Consider the following 20,142-nt stretch of genomic DNA (forward strand, 5'->3'; position numbering starts at 1 on the left):
TTGTTTTACATGTGCAGCCAGGACAGCCACATCTTATTTTACAGCACACATCTTTATGACAACATTTCTTCTTCTCTTTCCCAAAGCTCAGTGCAAACGACTGGAGGGTGGTTTAGACAAACTTAAAGAAGCTACAATTCAGCTGGATGAGCTCAACCTGAAGCTTGCTGAGCAAAGGATTGTGCTGGCAGAGAAATCAGCGGCCTGTGAAGCCTTATTACAGGAGATTGCAACTAACACAGCAATTGGCAAGTGTTTCTTACAGTCATAATTCACTCAGGTTTAGAGGACTTACCCCACAAACTAAACTGGGCTCTCTTGGGTGGCTCTCTTTTTCTTCATTTTTATTCCCTGGCAGATCACAGGCTGCTAAGCCTAGAAATTCTCATGTGCTGAGCCAATTTAGGATTGTGTGTTCTATTATTCCATCTTTCCAAATTTGCATTTATAAGTTGTTGTTTCTCCATAGATGGATCAAGTCCCAAAGAATTTCTTGCTTTTTTGATTTTTGGTTGTGGGGAGAGGAAGAATCATCCAGTACCTTTAGGAAGAACCCTAACTAAATTTACCAGTAACCTTTCATTAGAGGAGTTAAAGCACCACTGATTCAACCTACATGGGGTCTGGTTTTATCTGATGAGTCAAGAAAACCAACTGAAAATGTAACACTTCCTTCCATGCATGGCACACTGTGGTCTGAACTGTTGGGATGATGAAGAAAACTATGCAAGGAAATGATCTCTATCAAATTCATCTGAATAACACGCCCCACACTGTAGTGTTCTTGCATGATTCCCCTCCCTCCCACAACTGAAGCGATGGTTTTAGAAAAGCCATCATTGGAACAGTGGTGTTGCAGTGGGGGTGTGGGGGCGCACATGGTGCGCCCCGGGTGCCATATCTGGGGGGGGTGTGTGACAAGAAGGCTCCTGTGAGGACTCACCTCGCAGCGGCATCGCGAGCAGCCATTGCACCGCCGCAGTCCCATGTGGAGGATCCTCTGTTGGTGGCTGCAGCCGCGAGCAGAGGATCCCGGTGCCGGTGGTAAACCACTATGTACAGTGCATGTGTGGTGCTGCACACATGCACGTTACATAACGGCGCCGCACATGCACTGTACATAGCAGTTTGCCGGACGGTGGTGGGATCCCTCCAGTGCCGCTACAGCCACATGTAGAGGATCCTCAATTTGCGGCTGCAGCCACTGCAAACCACTATGTACAGCGCATGCGTCATACATAGCGACGCCACACATGTGCCCTACGTAGCGATGCCCCGCCCCGGGTGTCACATCGCCTTCATTCACCCCTGCATTGGAATTCAAATGTTGTTGGACTACAACCCAGCAATGCCCAAAGCTTCTCCTCGCCTGCATTGTAAAGGTGCATCAGTATTGTAGCAGTGTTGAAGAAGCTGATGCCAGCTCTGAGGAGTAATTTTTGCAATCATCCCTGTCCTGCATATTAGCTGAGGAGAAGAAAAAGCTGGCTGTGGAGAAAGCCATAGAAATAGAAGAGCAGAACAAAGTCATTGCAGTGGAGAAGAAGGACGCCGAAACAGCCCTGGCAGAAGCCATGCCCATCTTGGAGGCCGCAAAACTAGAACTTCAGAAGCTTGACAAATCTGATGTCACTGAGATCAGGTACTTGAACTGCGGCCGTCCTGGCACAGGAAATGACTTTACACAGAAATGTCCATTGCTCATCATAAGTGCTCACACCAGCTCTAATACCAATTTTGTATCCATATTGCACCTATTTAAAGTTTGCTTACCATCTGTTTCCAATCACATTGTAGGAGACAATCTGTCCAGTTGAGTTATGTCCTCGCCTTGGGGACAGAGGACTAGTTGCCTTCAGTAGCTAAAGGGGAGGCAGATTACACACGGCCCTCCAGCTCACCGGCTGCCTGCAACTCACCAGCAACTCGGGGCATGCAGTTTTCTTGGGGTTTTCTCTCCCTCCACTCTCTTTTCCAATACATTTCTTTTTGTGTCTAGGTCGGGGGTGGGGGTGGAATTAACCTGTGGCTCTCTCTACTCCCAGCACTAGTCAGCATGACCAATAGCCAGGAATGATAAGAGCTAGAGTCAAGCAGCATCTGAAGGGCCACAGGTTAACCACTCTTGGTCTAGGCTGCTGAACCCAAGCTCTGTCCTTCACATTTAAATATTTTCATTCCTGTTACTTTTGGCAGGAATGTTATCAGATTCTCATCTTTGGCAGGTGGGAGGAAGGCAGAGAGCTTTCCCCTCCTTTCCTGTCAGTTTGATGGGTAAGCCAGCCTTGTTGAAAACCACACGTGAAAATGAAGGAGCAAAAAACATGAAAACATAAGCACAAAGAATTTGACTAGAGTTCTTCGCAGGCTGTCAAAGAGTGTGTCCAGTTGGTCTGTGCTACTCAGAGGCAGGCTTGAGCTCCCCCTTGGCCATTCCCAGCCTATCCAAGTGCAGCTCAGTTAAGGTCTTCCGAGACTCAACATTTCAAGGAGGGAGAAAATCTGTAAGCAATTGGCTGGATAGTTCCATCGGTAAAAGCATGAGACTTTTAATCTCAGGGACGTGGGTTTGAGCCCCATATTGGGCAAAAAGATTTCTGCATTGCAGGGGCCTCGACTAGATGACCCCAGGGGTTCCTTCCAACTCTGAAATTCTGTGATTTCTTTTTGCATTTCAGGTCCTTTGCTAAGCCCCCTAAGCAGGTGCAGACTGTTTGCGAGTGCATCCTCATCATGAGAGGCTACAAAGAACTCAACTGGAAGACAGCCAAAGGAATGATGTCAGAGGCCAACTTCCTACGCTCCCTTATGGAAATCGATTTTGATTCGATTAATCAGAGTCAAGTGAAATCCGTCCGAGGTAAATTGCGAAGTGGCAGAATTAATCGTACCCTTGAAACTGCATTTTACAGTCTGATACTGCAAATGTCACACAGTCTTCTTTTCAGGGATTCATATATTTAAGGAAGAAGGTCCATAGTTGTATACAGCACTTCTTGTTTCTCAAAGTCAGGGCTGGTTCTTGGGGCAGCCCAGGTCATAGCAAACTTGCCTTGACACTTACCTGCACCCCACACGGTTATTGGTAATGAAAGAACCTCTGGGAGGGGAAAGAGCAGTCCACCAGAAACAGGCACTGGTGATTCCCGCCCCCTCTTCTCCACTTGACTGTCCCCCATGCCCAGAGCCATTATAATAATAATAATAATAATAATAATAATTATTATTTGTACCCCGCCCATCTGGCTGGGTTTCCCCAGCCACTCTGGGCGGCTTCCATAGAAACCAAAAATACACTAAAATATCACAGATTAAAAACTTCCCTGAACAGGGCTGCCTTAAGATGCCTTCTGAATGTCAGGTAGTTATTTATCGCTTTGACATCTGATGGGAGGGCGTTCCACAGGGCAGGCGCCACTACCGAGAAGGCCCTCTGCCTGGTTCCCTGTAGCTTTGCTTCTCGCAATGAGGGAACCGCCAGAAGGTTGACACCAGCATCCATGTGGATAGGGAGGGAGCAAACTACTCTTGCTACAGCTATGCTGGTTTTATTTTAGGTGTGTGGCATTAATGTATCCACTGCATTCTATACATCAGGGATGGGGAGCCTCCATATGCTGTTGGACCCCAGCTCCTGTCAGCCCCAGCCAGCTTAACCAATGGGCAGGGATGATGGGAGTCTGCCACGGTCCTGACGGGAGTGAGTGAGGAATTAACTCTTTGTTGTCAAAAGTACAAGATAGGGAAAGGCATGTCCATCAGTCCTACACCTCTCAGCTACTCTTAGGTGTGCATCTGATGAGGCCCTGCCCCTAACCTCACTTAATGTATCCCCCACACCTGAGCTGTGTGCAAGCAGGCAACCTTCTGTTCCTCCCACTTCAATCCTCTTCTGGTCCTGGGAAATACGTGTTTTAGCCTTAAAACTGTAAATTAACTCTGACATTTTAAATTGGAGGACTGCTAAAGAACTTGAACACAACCTTTGAAGAAATGGAAGTTGTCAGCAGAGCCGGTTTAGGGATGCTGAAATTTGTGGATGCTGTTATGAGCTACTGTGATGTAGCTAAGGAGGTCAAGCCAAAGAGAGAAAAGGTACAAAGGGAAAACATGGAAGTGGCAGTAAACAGAATGAGGGCCAGGCTAAAAGTGACTTGGGAGGAGGGATGGAGGAGGAATTTGATTCAGTTTGCACTTCAAGGCAAACATACCTAATTTGCATTTTCTGTAACAATATGCAAACAAATCACAGCCATCCTTTGAAATTTGCACTTCTCCAAAGTTTACATTGCAGTTTTCCAGCCAAGTAATGCATAGAAAAATGCATATATGAGGACTTTTTTTAAAAAAAGCAACCCACAAATTAATGGTGAAGTATGGAGAACTGAACTTACAGGGGAGTTTTTAATGACTGATGTTTTAATGTATCTTTTGTTGGAAACCGCCCAGAGTGGTTGGGAAAACCCAGCCAGATGGATGAGGTAGAAACAGCAACAACAGCAACAACAACAACAACAACAACAACAACAACAACAACAACAACAACAGAAAAACATAAAATAGAAACTGACACGTTGCCCACCCCTATGTGGAATTTGCAGGATTGGCATTCCCAGCGTCTCTCTTTATTTATTTATTTTGAAAGTTCCAGGGGGTCTGAATTGTTCTTGATAGCCATGAAAGGGAAACCAGGCAGGCCTCTGCACAACTCTCTTGGGGTATGATTTACACTAGGGAATCAGTACAGGGACACCACCCAGGCCACTGAAACTCCAAATTGGACCCCATGTGTTGGATTTTTCATAGAATCATAGAATTGTAGAGTTGGAAGGGACCACGAGGGTCATCTAGTTCAACCCCCTGCGATTCAGGAATCTTTTGCCCAACATGAGGCCCAAACCCACAATCCTGAGGTTAAGAGTCTCATGCTCTATTGTCTATGTTGAGAGCTTTAGTCACACATTACGTCTAGCATGGTGCTGTTTTGAGGGGATTACCAGAAGCTACATATCCAAAGAGTTTTGAAAAATGTTTTAGGGACTATACCACCGTAGCTAAAGGGTGAAACGTGTCTTCTTTTTCATCTGCACCACAAACATGTGTTTATTTTATACCAATTTACTTGCCATACTTTCTCTCAGAGAAGCCTGGGAATTGTTGTTTGGTGAGGATGTTGAGAATTTCTGTTAGAGATCCTTTTCCTTGACTCACTTGCCTTCTTTTCACGGTGCTCTGTAATGCCTGTTGTTACTGGCCACCCCAATCTCTTTTGAGGGGACCCTTCCCCCCGCAAAGCCATAACAATATTTTATGGATTACATTAATCTATTGTTGTTGTGAAATGCATGCTGCAGTTTATCCTGTGATTTAGCAACCCCGCCCCCCCGTTTTTCAGTGATGGGCAGATAGAAGATCAGATGTTTTAGAAAGAGATGCTTCCTATGATTCCTTCTGAGCTTGCTATGCTAGTGAAGCAGCCTCCCCCCAAACTCCGTATCCTGCTATTTTCATGCCATTCCAGCTGCACAGACAGCTCACCTGGAAGAGGCAGGCATCAAAGTGCTGAAAGTTGGAGAAACTATTGGATGTGGTCAGGGGCAGATTGTCCCCATGGAAATCAGCTGGGCCTTGAATGTTTTGCAAAGCTTTTCGAAGTGGGCTGATGGTTGAGGGCTGCTGTATCTTTGAGCTGCTGCCTTATTCAGCTGATTGTCCTCCACACAGGTGGCCAGACTGGAACGGAATTTCTTCTTAAGTAAACGTGAACTGGAGAAGATCCAGAATGAGCTGACAGCCATCCAGAATGAGCTGAAAGCTCTGGGAGATAAGTACGAGGCAGCCATAAGGGAAAAGCAGCAGCTTCAGGAAGAAGCTGAACTTATGGAACGGCGTCTTATTGCTGCTGACAAACTTATCTCAGGATTGGGATCTGAAAATATAAGGCAAGTGAGGCTTCTCTGAAGGGGCCAAGTACATTATAGTCAGCACCAGAAGTTCTCTATTGAATGTTTAGAGTGGAAATTGGAGGGGAGGTTTAGCAACACCTCTTTGCATATCTAGTAAATCTGGAAAATATCTAGTAAATCTGTAGAACTGCAGCCTCCTAAGAGAAACAGTTTTCTCTCTCCATCTTTTCTTAGGAATGGGGAGGGATTTCATCAAGTCTACCTTTAAAGGTGAGACTACCTAATCAGCCTTTCCAAAAAAGCATGTAAAACAAAACACAGCCACCTTCAAAATTTGCATTTATTTGAATTTTGCAGTTCAGCTCTCCAGCCAACCAGTCTGCACAAAAATACTTATAGTAGGGTAATGCATAGAAATGCATATATTTGTGAAAATAACATACAAAAATGCGTTAGAGGAAATTGTAAATGTGTTTATCAGGCAAAATTTCATGCAAAAATGTGTTTATTAGGAGAGGTTTACTTATGAATTTTCCTGAGGACTTTTTTAAAAAATTCACAAACTGCTGTGGAAGTATGGAGAAAGTTGTTGATTTCAAATATAGTTCTGCTGTTGTTACAAGTGGTGCCTTTTGGTGTCTATTGGTTACTTGGCAGCTGCCATTTCCCCCATAATGTCTCCCTGCCCTTTTTATTCAATAAGCCAGGAGAAGATGGTGTTAATGATGAAGGAAATGATACCTGCAGTTCTCCACAACCATCATAGTTCCCACACATTGGTAGAAATGACACCCTGATGCATGTTACTAAAATTTCTCTCTCAACCAGACAGGATTGCCAAAATGGCTTCCCAAATTTGTCATCCCAAAATAGGGGAGTTTTAGCTGTGCCAGCGACTACATAGATTGCTGTTTCTAGCTGCACAGCTTGTAGAAGCTGCCTACAATTCACCCCTGCTACACAAGCTGTCTCCTACCATGGAGAAACCTATCCTGAAGATAGGTTGTTTTTTTCTGCTTGTTCAACTAATTAAGCCATGTCAGTCAATCAATGCAGAATGTTAAGTTTTTTCCTGAACCTCTCAGTGACTTTTGATGTCATCAACCGTGGTATCTTTCTGGGTTGTCTTGCTGGGCTGGGCTAGCCTTTGAGTCTTTTCTGAGAAAATTGACACAGTGGTTGGTGCGAAGGGATTTTTGCTTTTCCTTGTGGTCTTTGGTGATGCACATTCTGTTCTGTTCCCACACTTTTTAATATCAGCATGAAACTGGCGGAGGAAGTATTCCAGAATTGTGGGTTGCAGTGTCATCCAATAGTGGCTGGCAGGGTGGGTTGGGCTGCGTTGCTCTCCCAGTAAGTGTTCCTGCTGCTTACCTCAAGGGGCAAGGCAACGGGGATCTTGGTATAGTGCAATCTTCATTGGATTAATTCAATTATTATTAATCTACTAAAGGAGCTCTGTTTTCCTTCATTTTTGGCCAGATGGATGAATGATTTGGAAGAATTAAAGAAACGACAAGTGAAACTGTTGGGAGATTGTCTGCTATGTGCTGCCTTCCTGAGCTACGAAGGTGCCTTTACCTGGGAGTTTCGTGACGAGATGATTAAGGATGTTTGGCAATCAGATATCCATGAGCGAGATATTCCTCTCAGCAAGCCTTTCAGATTAGAAAACCTGCTGACTGATGACGTTGAGATTAGCAGGTAGGGATGGGCCTGTTCCTTTTATGTCTCAGTTTTAACATCTCTGTGGTTTCCACAGGATCTTCCTCCCAATGGGCTTCAGAGCCAAGGCCAAACCACCTTTCAGTTGATGATTTGCTCCCTCCACAGCATATTACGCACCCTTTCATTCAGTGGCTATTTTGTCCCCCTGACTAGAGTCCCTAGGGTCCCTTGTGCCATTGGCAAGGAGCTGTATTGACACCGCTCTCCAGAAAAAAATCACTTTACCACAATAGCCACATTAGAAATTACTACGTTTTACATGATCCAAGTATTCAAAGCATCTGGAGGGAGGGTGAGGTGAGGACGAAAGGTGGGGGGGATTGCATGTCTTTGTACCATAGTGCATTCACAGTGATTTCAAAACAGACAATTAGGGTGAAGTTGGCAGTGAAGCTTTTGCTTAACTGACCCCAACAAACCATTTCCAAAACAGGGTGACTAAGGGTCTTCAAGCATGGCAGTTTAAATTGGGCTTTGTGGCAGTTTTAGTTTGGTGAAGGTAGAACCCTAGGGAGTGTGCGTCTCTCTGTGTGTAACCCCACTTTCTAATAAGCACTTCTCCACCTCTTTCCCTTCTTTCTTCATCATCTGGGACTGGGGATGCAGATGGGAGAGGCGTCCAGGGTCTTCTGGACTCAACCCAGCTGGCTGGTCTTCCCAAGCTCTCAGGGCTGCTGCTCCCTGGCACACAGTTCAGCTTGATGGAAGCTATGGATGGGGAGGGGAGCCAAGCCTGCCAAGGCTGCAGAAGGGCAGGCTGGCCAAGTGGTGAAGCCCAAACAACAAATCGGGGAGGGGGGGAAAGGGAGCCAAGCAGCAGATGGGAGAGGGTTCAAGAGGCGCTAAACACTTCCCTGAAAGAGAAGGAAGGTGGGCTGCGTAAAGGTGAAAGGACCGACGCTCAGAAGCATACCACACACAGTGATTTCTGGGTGATTTTTGTGCCTCCTCAGGGCCTATGGTTTCACCAACTCCGAGGTACGTCTCTGCCCCTGACATAGCTCAAGCACACACAAACATTCACGCTTATTTTTTCAGCTGATGGGTTCTCTTTCGCCATACAAAAATGGCTTCCCTTGATTGCTCTAATTTCAGGTGGGGGTCTCAAGGTCTACCTCCTGATGAGCTCTCAGTTCAAAATGGTATTCTCACCACACGGGCCAGCCGTTTCCCGCTATGTATTGACCCACAGCAACAAGCGTTAAATTGGATCAAGAGGAAAGAAGAAAGAAATAACCTCAGGGTAAGGCTAATTTTTTCACTTAAAAGGAAATTATACAGCTTAAAACCTTTCCATATTACTGGAAATTGGTCAGAGAACCACCCTGGAGAATAAGGGACAGACTGATTAAGGCCAACAGAACACTTTAAGGTAGACTTAGAAGAGGGATCATCAACCCAGCAGCCATGGCCACCAGGTGGGTGGCCTAGGGTATTCTTAATTTTAGAAAACAAATTTTAGATTATTACATTTTTGGTGTGTGTGTGTGCTTTCTGGTGTTGGGGAATGTTCTCTGTTGTTATTAGACAGCAACAGCATTGTGTGCTGGGGTGGGGGGCAGGAAGTAAACAATGACTGCATTGTCTCTCATTTTCTTTTATGCCATGCCCCCACCCCATGACATCCATTTTGTGCGGAACTATGCTCCCATGGCAGCCATTTTGTTACTGGTGCCTGCAGCATTTTGCAGAATGTGCCTGCTAATCCAAAAAGGTTGGTGGCCCCTGACCTAGAACTTCAAGGTAGGTTCAAGTACATGGATGGAGCTCAGTAATAGGTGACTCTTACTGATGTAGTGGATCCCACCTATGTAACTGATTGCAGTGGATCCAAACTACATACACTAAAATAACCACCACAAGTTATCTTTCTGGATTTTGTCTGAGGGAAATCCTAGATACGTGGAGACTCAGGCAGAAGTTGAACAAATAAGAAAGATTTATTATATAGAATAAAATGGATAAAACAAAGGATGTATCAGGAAGTAATGTTCTTTCAGGAAACAGTTAACCTATTAATAAGTATACTAAATCTAATGGATGTTACAGGCTTCTAAACAAAGTAGTAAACACACAGTTTCTTTCAAACTTCAGTTGCTTAAGTTCAGTTATTACACTTCAGATAGTTGTTACAGGTTTCCAGACTAGATGGGAAATGCTCAGCTTATATGGAGTTATTTTACTTCCGTTCCTTAAGTTTAATTACTTCAGTGATATAGCTTAATACTTTGGTTCATATACAAACTTCATACACAGCTTCCTTCACAGCTTAGCACTTTAGTTCCTACAGAAAGTGGTACTTTTTGTCTGTTATCCAACCTTTTAACAATCACACTCCCAAGTTATTCCAAATGGTCTTCTCTTTCTAGAAGAGCTCTCCTTCCCTGACTGGAATGAGACCCAAGGAGACTGAGTCCTCACAGCTTCTACTTCTCCTGGCTCAAACTCAGCCCTCCACATAACTGAATACTCTCACAAAACCTTAAACAATGTCTTCCAATCTAATCTCAGAGAATCCTTTCTCTAGCTTTAGATATTTTCCTCAGAGTGGATGTTTCTATCCAGAACCAACTCTCTCTCCTCTCTCCCTCCAGCTCTCTCTTAAACCATCCCCATCTCCATCTCAGAAACTGCCCCTTTTATTCTCCCATCCAAAGTGCTGGTCCACCCCCCTCTGACTGGCTGTCTTGGTAGCCAATTAGAGAGAGGCTCCAGCTCTCTGGCAGAATTCTGAGGCATTGCATCACCAGACTCTGGTCTGACTCTGCTGTCTGTCACACAGGGACCTGCCTCAGGTTTCTCAATAAGCTGTGTTGTATTGTTGGAGTGGAGGATGTCAAATGATTGGGCCTATTTGAAGTTTACTTCAGATGTTTGGCCTACCCTTAATTTTTCTGTCAAATGAAATACAAATATGCAGTTGCAGAGAGCATAACCTTTCAGTTTTAAAATGCTGAAATAGGACTTAGGAGATGAAGCGCTGCATTAAGCAATTTAACTACTCATCATGCTCATATATCCATATCTCATTATTTCTCAGATGGCTTCCTTCAATGATCCTGATTTCCTTAAGCAACTCGAAATGGCCATAAAATATGGGAATCCTTTCTTGTTCCATGATGTTGATGAATACATTGACCCTGTGATTGATAATGTATTAGAAAAGAACATAAAATGTGCCCAGGGCCGAACATTCATCGTTCTTGGAGACAAGGAGGTTGACTATGATGCCAATTTCAAGCTGTATCTGAACACCAAACTAGCCAATCCTAAATATTCACCATCAGTGTTTGGCAAAGCCATGGTCATCAACTACACAGGTGAGCAAATTAATTGGGCTGGCAATCAGTCCAGAATTTTTCTACCCACCCACTGGATTATGAGTTGTCTCTGGTTGTATTCCTTCAGCAAAGATCTATAACCTTCACCAATCTAGCCACCTTGTAGTCAGGTGGGAAATTCATAGCAGAATTAGATGGATGTAGATTCTACTTTGTTGACCTAAAGTTGTGAATATTCAAAGTTCAAGAGCTGAAGTTAAGCAACGCTAGGATAGTGATACAAGCATTCCAGGGTAAATTAACTCATGTCCTTGGATGTGGCCTTTCTGATCATTTAGCAATCAGCCATTCCATCTGAGGCATTTGAAGAAGCTGCAGGTGGCTCTTCTGAGTTACATAGTTTTCCTGTTGTTTATTTGCTAACTTGGAGCCATGAGTGGAAAGGTGAGATACAAGATTTACACCTCGTCTTTCTTCCATGGCACTCAGTCTGGCAAACATGGGCTTCCCTGAGAGTCTCCAATGGAGACACTGCCCCAAGTGGACCTTGCAGCTTCAGACCATTCCTGGGAGAGCCTCCATTCCCAAGGCATTCTCAACTCTCAAATTGTGCAGTAGATATGAAACCTCCTCTGTAACTTTTACTGTTGGGTCAACCTTTTTGGGCGGGGGAATCTTCATGGAGTTTAGTGGGAACTGATGAAAAGTTGGCCCTAGGTTTATTCATCTCAGTCTTTGGAACCAATGCTGTAACTACCAACAAAGCTACTTGACTGATCAAACAGTACTCATGAGAATGTAAGAAGAGCCCTGCTCTTTCCCACACTGACCACAGGGAAAGACTGCAAGCAAAACATAACTTGTGGCACCTTTGACCTTATTAAGAGATTTCTAACTGTCATCTTACAGTTGAGTGAAAGTAATTTTGGAAAACTAACCTTGTGTTAAGTGACCTTGTTAAATTCCTTCCAGTTACTCTGAAAGGTTTAGAAGACCAGCTACTAAGCGTTATTGTAGGATTTGAAAGGCGTGAACTGGAAGAGCAGAGAGAACATCTCATCCAGGAAACGAGTGAAAACAAGAATTTGTTGAAGGATCTGGAAGACTCCCTCCTTCGTGAATTGGCAACTTCCACTGGGAATATGTTGGACAATGTAGACTTGGTGCATACTCTGGAGGAGACAAAGTCCAAAGCTACCGAGGTAGGGGCAATGCGCATAGTCCACCAGAGGGCTGTTTTCCTTTCTCTGGGCCCCACTTTCATAGGATTGTCTCCTTCAGTTCAGGTAGGGATGGGCTGAATGGCATGAAACTGTTTTCTGTCGTCATTCTGAGTCCTTGGGTCCTGGAGCTGTAGCCTGGATGCACGGTGTGATGCTGTGTTGCCTGTGGTGGCTGTGTGCAATGCACGGCAGACAGCTCAGCAGGATCCCACCTTCCTTGCCAGTGAAATATACTCGGAGTCCTGTTGTGATCATTCTCTTTATTGCAGTTTATAAAACAGTGATTGAATTGCCCCCCAAACCTCAGGCTTTTATATACATTATTTACACAACGAGTCCCGTCTGATTGGCTGATTCTGCTTCTCTCTTGGAGCCTGATTGGTCTTTTCCTGCAAGCCAATCAGTTGTTGCATTCTAGGATCCTACTTGCCTATTGTTCTAGGATCGAACCTTAGTACATAACACTGAGACTCAGGCAGGAGCAAAGAATTGTGAGAGGTAGACTGTTTCTCCTCAGTCCCACCCCCCTTGTCTAGGATGGAGCAGTTGGGCTCTCTCTGCTCTCACTTTTTGTTGCCTGTTATTCTTAGTTATTTAGTAATCTTCCTCTTCCTTAGTTGTTTGTTAGCTATTTTTCCTGTCTTTGTTACTGTTTGGTGTCTGTCCTTTTATGTGTCCTCCACTGAGGTAAAAAAACCAAAAACAAAACACTTGTCCCCCTGCTAAACATCTTTCCCTATTCTATGTTCAGTGTTTTACTTCTATTTTTCCATTAATTTATTAATTTTGATCTTTATTTCTTGTTGCTGGCCGTTGCCTTTTTCTTCAACTTTTTTTGCGTCGTGCATTGCCTCCTGCAGCGACCGCATGCTGCTTCCCTAACGCTCTGCACCTTACCCTCAGCGCCTTTGTGACCCTTTATTCAGGACATTGGCTTTTCTTCAAGAATCACTGCTTCTGGAAAGAAAAAAAGAAAGAGAAATAAAATAAGTTTTGACTCCCTTTTCTCTTGTCTGCTTCAGAACTGTCAGTTGTCCTGGCTCCTTCAGCAGCACAAAGGGCTATTGCAACATGTTTTGCCTGCAATAATATTTGAATCAGCAGTCTGCTTCAATTTCCTCCCACTAAATGTTGATGGTGTCCTTAGAGTCTCTGCAAGGCTTGGGTACCTGTTTACTCATTACGATGATCAACTGCAGTTTACACTGTACATCAGAATATTTTATTCCCCCTGCCCCCAATATTGTTTAGATTTCCTCATGCTAGTGGGTTCAATTCAGCCTTTGCAACAGATTCAAATTCTTACTTCTTTGTGCAAAATAGGTATCTGAGAAACTCAAGCTGGCTGAAAAAACAGCAACAGATATTGACAGACTGCGAGACGGTTACCGTGCAGCTGCCAAGAGAGGTGCCATCTTGTTCTTTGTGCTGTCCGAGATGGCCCTTGTCAACACGATGTACCAGTACTCCTTGACTGCCTTCTTGGATGTTTTTGGTCTCTCTCTTCGGAAATCAATACCTGACACCATTGTTGCAAAGAGGCTGCGGAACATCATGGACACATTAACGTTTAATGTATACAACTATGGTTGCACAGGTTGGTGTGACTGAAACCTCCCTATAGGCAGAAAGTATTATGGGAAGCATCTTCGGTGCAGTGCAAAATGGTGTCCATCTTATAACATTTGATTTTCATGAAATACATTCCTCCTCCCTTCAGGTTTCTCTGGTGCAGTGCAAATTCCTTGGCTCTGCACTGTCACCTGAATAATGTGGGCTGATCTTCGGGAGGTATGGCATAAAAATCCTCCTTAGTGCCCAGGAAAATTTGAGTGATCATCAAGCTTTTCCTGAAAATAGATAGTGTCAGGGTTGGATGATCAGATCAGCAAACTGATACAGAAAAGGATTCCCCGGGGTGTAGGCTAAGGACTTTGTGGAGAAGTAGACAATAGCTTGAGAAATGCCAGCCAAAGCAACTGCAAAGTTGTCCTGGCAAGGTTCCATTACGTGGGCCTCAATATATGATTGGCCAATCAGGATCCCTCTTTTTGACAGCCATGCAGGGGATTGTATCCAATGTTAGTCCTGCTCAGAGTAGGTCCATTGTTTGCAACTTGGGTGCAATGATTTCAGTGGATCTACTCTGGTCTACATTGGGCTATACAGACACCAGGAGTCCTGCTCACATAGTCACTTCTGTAGAATGTGCTTGGCAGCCCTTTAGAATTACAGTTTTCAAAATGATCCATCTCCATAGAATCCTTTTCTATATCATTTCGTCTGCTGAGGAATTCCTGGGCATCAGCCATGAATTCCCTCTGGTGTATGTTTTAGCATGTACACTCATTTAACGTCAGGCTTCCTCACCATGTCTCTGCATCAGCAGAGAGTCTGTGCGGTGTGAAACTCACCCAGCACTGCTCCTTCTGGTTGTGCATTGCAGAGGCAAGTGTGAACTCATGAGCAAGTGATCTTTCAGCACAGCTCACTGATCTTCTGAGGGAGGGTCTCCTAATAAGATTCTAAGGCATCAGTTACCTCAGTCCCAGAATTCAGAATGCCTGCGTTTTGTTTTTTTTCCTTTTATTTATATCCCGCCCTCCCCAGCCGAAGCCGGGCTCAGGGCGGCTAACAACACACCCTTCTGTGTGCTGTCATTTTGTGGATCAGAATCATAGTACATCTGGGCTTGCATTTAATAATGGAAGCTCTTGGGGTTTCATTCACAGGCCTGTTTGAGAAGCACAAGTTACTCTTCTCCTTTAACATGACAATCAAGATTGAGCAAGCTGATCACAGAGTCCCTCAGGAAGAACTGGATTTCTTTTTAAAAGGTAGCCAAATACTTCCCAGAACTCGATGCAGATACAGCATTGCTGGATACAAAAGTGTCTTGTTGTCTAGCCAGAGTTTTTGTCAATTGTCTATCCTGACTTTTTATCAGTCTTTTTATTTATTTATTGGCTTGGATTTCTGGTCCTTATTATCCATTAGGATGGAAACCTTTTTATAGATTTTGTTAATGCAGAGGTGAGACTTGACAAAGGTGCAGTTCCATGAGCTTTTGTAGGACCACCTACATTGTAAAGCCGCTTTCAGTAAGTCTACATAATTGAGAGTACTCTTTCCAGCTATGTGAGGTTCTCAGTTTTGGGTGATTTTTCTCTTACATGATGGCAGGAAAGTGAACAATTCAATTCTTCAACATGTTAATGAAATATATTTGCCATTCAGACGAGTGAATTTCTAAATCCTGTCTCCTTATCCATGGATTGCGGTGCTCACATTTTTCTGTCCTGTTTCCAGGCAATATTTCTCTGGAGAAGAGCGCCCGAAGGAAGCCGTGTACCTGGCTTTCTGATCAAGGCTGGGAGGATGTAATCCGTGTCTCTGAACTGTTCCCAGAAGAATTCGGATCTCTTGCATCTGATTTGGAGGATAATCCAGATGAGTGGAAAGCTGTGAGCAAGATTCTCCATACTGAATGGTCAACCTTGAGTGTTTGGGGTGGGGCCTCTGTCTGTTCCTTGTGACTGGCTTTTGAGCGGGCAATACCAGGTCAAGATGTATTGCCTTCAGGCCAGATTCAGCTACACCCAGGCTGACCTTTGTGGAAGGGTAGTAGGGGTCATGGAGCGATTTTCAGAACCCCTAGTAATTTTCTCCTCCTTTAAGTAGGAAAATCAAATGCTCATGGAATACTGACTTGACCTCTCATTTTTACCAGTGGTATGATATTGATGCTCTGGAACAAACCCCATATCCCATGCACTATGGAAGCAGTCTCAGTGACTTCCAGAAATTGCTGCTTTTGCGTTGCTTCCGAGTGGACCGTGTCTATCGCGCAGTGACTGATTATGTTACTGTCACCATGGGTGTGAAGTAAGTGCTGCTCTTTTCCTCCTTTTTTAAAAAATAGTATTTTACTGTACAAAGTGTGAGCCCTGAGTCATCATCACAACTAGATAAAGTCCCCATTCCCCATGAATCATTCACTTGTGCTCCCTTTCTCTTCCTCCCCAGATATGTCCAGCCTCCAGTGATCAGCTTTGAAGCCATCTTTGAGCAGAGCACCCCAAATTCACCCATTGTTTTCATTCTAAGTCCTGGCTCTGACCCTGCCAGTGACCTGATGAAACTAGCAGATCGGACAGGTTTTGGAGGGAACCGACTCAAGTTCCTGGCTATGGGACAAGGGCAGGAGAAGGCAAGTTTGATATGAAACCTCAAGTCGGCAGGCTTCCCCTCCTTGGTGCATGTAGGCATACTAACTGAATTGATGGGGTAGGAGTTGGTTAGCTCCTCCTCCTTGCTCTAGAGGCAGGGCTAATGCAAAGTAAGTTTCATATTCATGCTGAGGAGGCCCCTACCAGTCCTGCCTGATCAGAAACAGGGTGCTTCCTCTCCAGTCAGTGCTTTGGAAAAGAATTTTAATGTTCTTGCCAATAAAAAATAAAAAATCTATCCCTTCTTCCCAAGCAATTGCATAGTGTATGTGGAAAGAGAGTCTACCATTGCTTTAATAAATCAATAGAACTGGTCAGCCAAGTGAGGCCTTGCCTTGATCCAGAGCGAGGGATTCAGAAGCCAGCGCCTTGTCTCTTTCCTTCTGTTGTCTTGCACATTCTCAGTCTTCTTGTGCTACCCGCTTAGCGCTCAAGCACAAATTTGAAAAGCTGGAAGCAAGGCCAGAGAGTTGCATGAGCGTCTTCTGTGTGGACTGAGCCACTTGTACATTGCAGGGGGCTGCACTAGGTGACAGTTGGGCCCCTCCCAACTTTACAATTTTATGATTCTATTGTGAATCAACACACTTCCTGTATGGGCTTTAGTGATCAGGTAGATGTGCTTACTTAAAGCCCAGTTTGACATCTCTCTTAGGTCTGTGAAATGAGTAAACTAGCTTCATGACAGACTTTTTCAGAGAAGTCCTCACTTTTGGTTAAGGATTCAGTTCCTTCTAAACTAAACCTGCTTCTTGACTCAGGTCCCTCTCTTTTCCAGGTTGCCCTACAGTTGCTGGAGAATGCTGTGGCCCGGGGACAGTGGTTAATGTTGCAGAACTGTCATCTCTTGGTGAAGTGGCTGATTGATCTGGAGAAGGCTCTAGAAAGGATTGTTAAGCCACACCCAGATTTCCGCTTGTGGTTGACAACCGACCCTACAAAGGGCTTTCCAATTGGGATCCTCCAGAAATCACTAAAGGTACCAATAAGATGGTGTAACTTCAGGAAGAGGGCTTGATGAGCTGCTCTGAATATGGTTTTGTCCTCATGTATCTAAAATCAGATGCTAAAAAGTCAGAGATAAGAAAACTCTTGGGTTCATGCCCCAATATTTTATTTGCCTTTCCATAGGGTTGCTGTACGTCTGGAATTTCCCAGACATATCTGGAATACTGCAGTCAGAAGCAGTGTCCGGGTGGAAATCGATAAAATGTTAGGGGACGCCCGGACGTATGGCAACCCATGTAGGCAGTGTCAGTTTTGGTGATTTCCCTTTAAAATAGCTCAAAAACCTTTCACTATTTGAAATATGGCAACCCTACTTGCTGTGTTGAGGGGAAGGCCTTGGAACTTCGTGGCCAATCAGCTTGAAATATGCTAGAGTCACCAGTTTTTCTCTCACCATTTTCAGATACACTTTTCTATATTTGAACATGTTGGGCTGCTGTCGGTGCCAAGCTGCGCCTCCATGTCAGTAGGGCAAATGATTTTATAGGAAGCAGCTGGCTGCTTTTATCCTAAGTCTGAGGCATTTATCACAAGCAAGCTGAGCTGATTATTTTTAAATCACAAGCCAGTGAAGCTCCACTAATGATATTTCAACAGTGACTTGCTTTCTCCTCCTGTAAATCCCTCATGTAAACCTAATAATTTTGCTAGGCAGATGTTGGAGCAGCAGAGTGACACTTAAGTAACTTTGACTAGGTTCAGATCTCGTCTTCAGTTTTTCTTTTTCTGTGAACCGTCCCTTGGAGCTCTCCTGGCCCCAAGCTGTCATTTGGCTCTGCTCAAGGACCCACCCTTGCATCGTGGTGTTCACCTTCTGTTGTCGGATATATCGGTCTTTATGTCTCTGTGTTTTTTTATGTTTGTACATATTTTATGGGCTAATAGCCGTAAATAAATAAATAATAATAAATAATAATAAACTTTGACTAGGGGAAATTTTCCTCCCAGTCTCAAAAACAGAGGCAACAGGATTTCAGGAAATACTTTCAGTTCTGGAGAGCCCAGAGCTCAGTGTCAAAGCCCATGCTTTGCACATAGAACATTCTGGTCTCCTCCTTCAACATCTCCAGTTAAAAGGATCTCAAGCAGCAGGGCCTGGAAAAACCTTGGATAGTCACGTGGACAATACTGGCTAAGATGCAGGGGCAGTGCAGCCTGTATTGCTGCTTGAGGCAAAATGAGCAGGGCTGCCCTGCCCTGCTGCCACCATTGCCCTCCCTGCCCTTGGACCATAATAAAGGCCCAAGGCAGAGGACGAGTATAAGGCAGTTTCATACATGGGTTGAGGCCCTGCTTCAGGGGTGGATATAATTTCATAGCTAGGAAGAAGTGACATGGAGAGCTCAAGAATTCAGCTTTAAAGAAACAGAAAAGCAAACAAATCCTGCAGTCAGACAATCCTCTGCATATTGGCCAAAGGTATATAAATTAAATTGAAACGCTCTTGGTTGCAGAATTTGTACATTTGGGGCAAGGACTGGGGGATGGAGAATACAGGCACAGTGCGCATGCTGCACAGGTAAAGGAAGCCACTAAAAGCACCCTCAGGAAGAGGAGTAGCTCAGTGTCAATTTATCTGGCAAATATAACTGCAAACCTTCATTTTCTCCAATGCATTAGGTTGTCACAGAGCCACCCAATGGGTTGAAACTGAACATGAGAGCCACCTACTTCAAAATCTCTCATGAAGCCCTTGATCAGTGCCCACATCCTGCTTTCAAGGCTTTGGTCTATGTCTTAGCATTTTTTCATGCCGTGGTTCAGGAGAGAAGGAAATTTGGGAAGATCGGTTGGAATGTGCCTTATGATTTCAATGAATCTGACTTCCAGGTAAGCAGCTTGTGCAGGCCAGCATCTTCCATGGTAAAAGAATCAATAGCTTCCAGCTTTGCTTTCTTGTTTACATGATAGGTCTCAGTCTTTAAAAGTCTGGTTTATATTGAATAGGACATAGATGCAGCATTATAATTTACAAAAGATTCTTTAGATTTATATCTCAGATGATTAAGGCGGCTCTTGAGGAGCGTGGCTCCAATTCCTGACTGGTGTGTGCAGGCCCTGCTGTCTCTTCTCTCCCTCTGCTGCAGCCAGGTGGAACAGCTGTTCATAGTCAGTTGGGCTGTTCATAGTCAGTTCATAGCCAGTTTCCATTTTGTTTTGAGGAAGAAGGCACTGTTGGCTTTGAGCGTGGAATTGTCTGAAACTAAAGCAAGCCAGTGTCTACAAATGTCTAAGCAACAGTAACCTCCTTATCCTGCCCACTGTAATAACTCCTTTAGGTCTGCATGGAGATCCTCAACACATACTTGACAAAAGCATTCCAGCAAAATGATGACAAAATTCCTTGGGGGAGCCTCAAGTATCTCATTGGAGAGGTAAGCAAGCGTGTCGTTGCCAAATTGCTCTGAGCCAGGAAAAAGCTGCCTTATACCAAGCCCATCAAGCACAGCACTGCCTATTTCAGGGGCAGGCAACATGCTGAAGTCCAGAACTGGAGGGCACCATGTTGCCTTTTCCAGAAGACCCCCCCCAAAAAAAAGTCCTGCTGCATGAGGCCCTTTTAACTGGAGGTGCCAAAGTTTACAATCAATGTGCAAAGCAGGTGGAACTCTTATTATAAGAAAGGGGAACCTCATGTTACAGGTACATAGCTGACTGCATCAGACTACTTTTTAATGCTATTTTAAATATGAAGCAAATATAAAGTTTTTACTTCTGGTTCTGTGGCTTTTGAGAGGTAAAGCATGACCCTATCATTAGAGTTTTC

The 20,142-nt window shown here is 44.3% G+C and overlaps 1 protein-coding gene across 1 annotated transcript in view; it reads left to right on the forward strand.

The window, feature by feature from the left end:
• DNAH10 (dynein axonemal heavy chain 10) overlaps nucleotides 1-20,142 on the forward strand; it is a 126,866-nt gene that overhangs the window by 100,038 nt on the left and 6,686 nt on the right. The window contains exons 56-72 of the mRNA XM_053369026.1: nucleotides 87-248; nucleotides 1,468-1,642; nucleotides 2,679-2,860; nucleotides 3,959-4,095; nucleotides 5,725-5,942; nucleotides 7,389-7,610; nucleotides 8,730-8,877; nucleotides 10,675-10,954; nucleotides 11,888-12,117; nucleotides 13,462-13,735; nucleotides 14,871-14,975; nucleotides 15,448-15,602; nucleotides 15,869-16,023; nucleotides 16,165-16,348; nucleotides 17,146-17,346; nucleotides 18,996-19,205; nucleotides 19,655-19,750. Coding sequence (XP_053225001.1) covers nucleotides 87-248; nucleotides 1,468-1,642; nucleotides 2,679-2,860; nucleotides 3,959-4,095; nucleotides 5,725-5,942; nucleotides 7,389-7,610; nucleotides 8,730-8,877; nucleotides 10,675-10,954; nucleotides 11,888-12,117; nucleotides 13,462-13,735; nucleotides 14,871-14,975; nucleotides 15,448-15,602; nucleotides 15,869-16,023; nucleotides 16,165-16,348; nucleotides 17,146-17,346; nucleotides 18,996-19,205; nucleotides 19,655-19,750 — 3,134 coding nt within the window. The remainder of the gene's footprint in view (nucleotides 1-86; nucleotides 249-1,467; nucleotides 1,643-2,678; nucleotides 2,861-3,958; nucleotides 4,096-5,724; nucleotides 5,943-7,388; nucleotides 7,611-8,729; nucleotides 8,878-10,674; nucleotides 10,955-11,887; nucleotides 12,118-13,461; nucleotides 13,736-14,870; nucleotides 14,976-15,447; nucleotides 15,603-15,868; nucleotides 16,024-16,164; nucleotides 16,349-17,145; nucleotides 17,347-18,995; nucleotides 19,206-19,654; nucleotides 19,751-20,142) is intronic.

The sequence above is a fragment of the Podarcis raffonei genome, chromosome 16 (assembly GCF_027172205.1).
Source record: "Podarcis raffonei isolate rPodRaf1 chromosome 16, rPodRaf1.pri, whole genome shotgun sequence".
Taxonomy (NCBI): domain Eukaryota; kingdom Metazoa; phylum Chordata; class Lepidosauria; order Squamata; family Lacertidae; genus Podarcis; species Podarcis raffonei.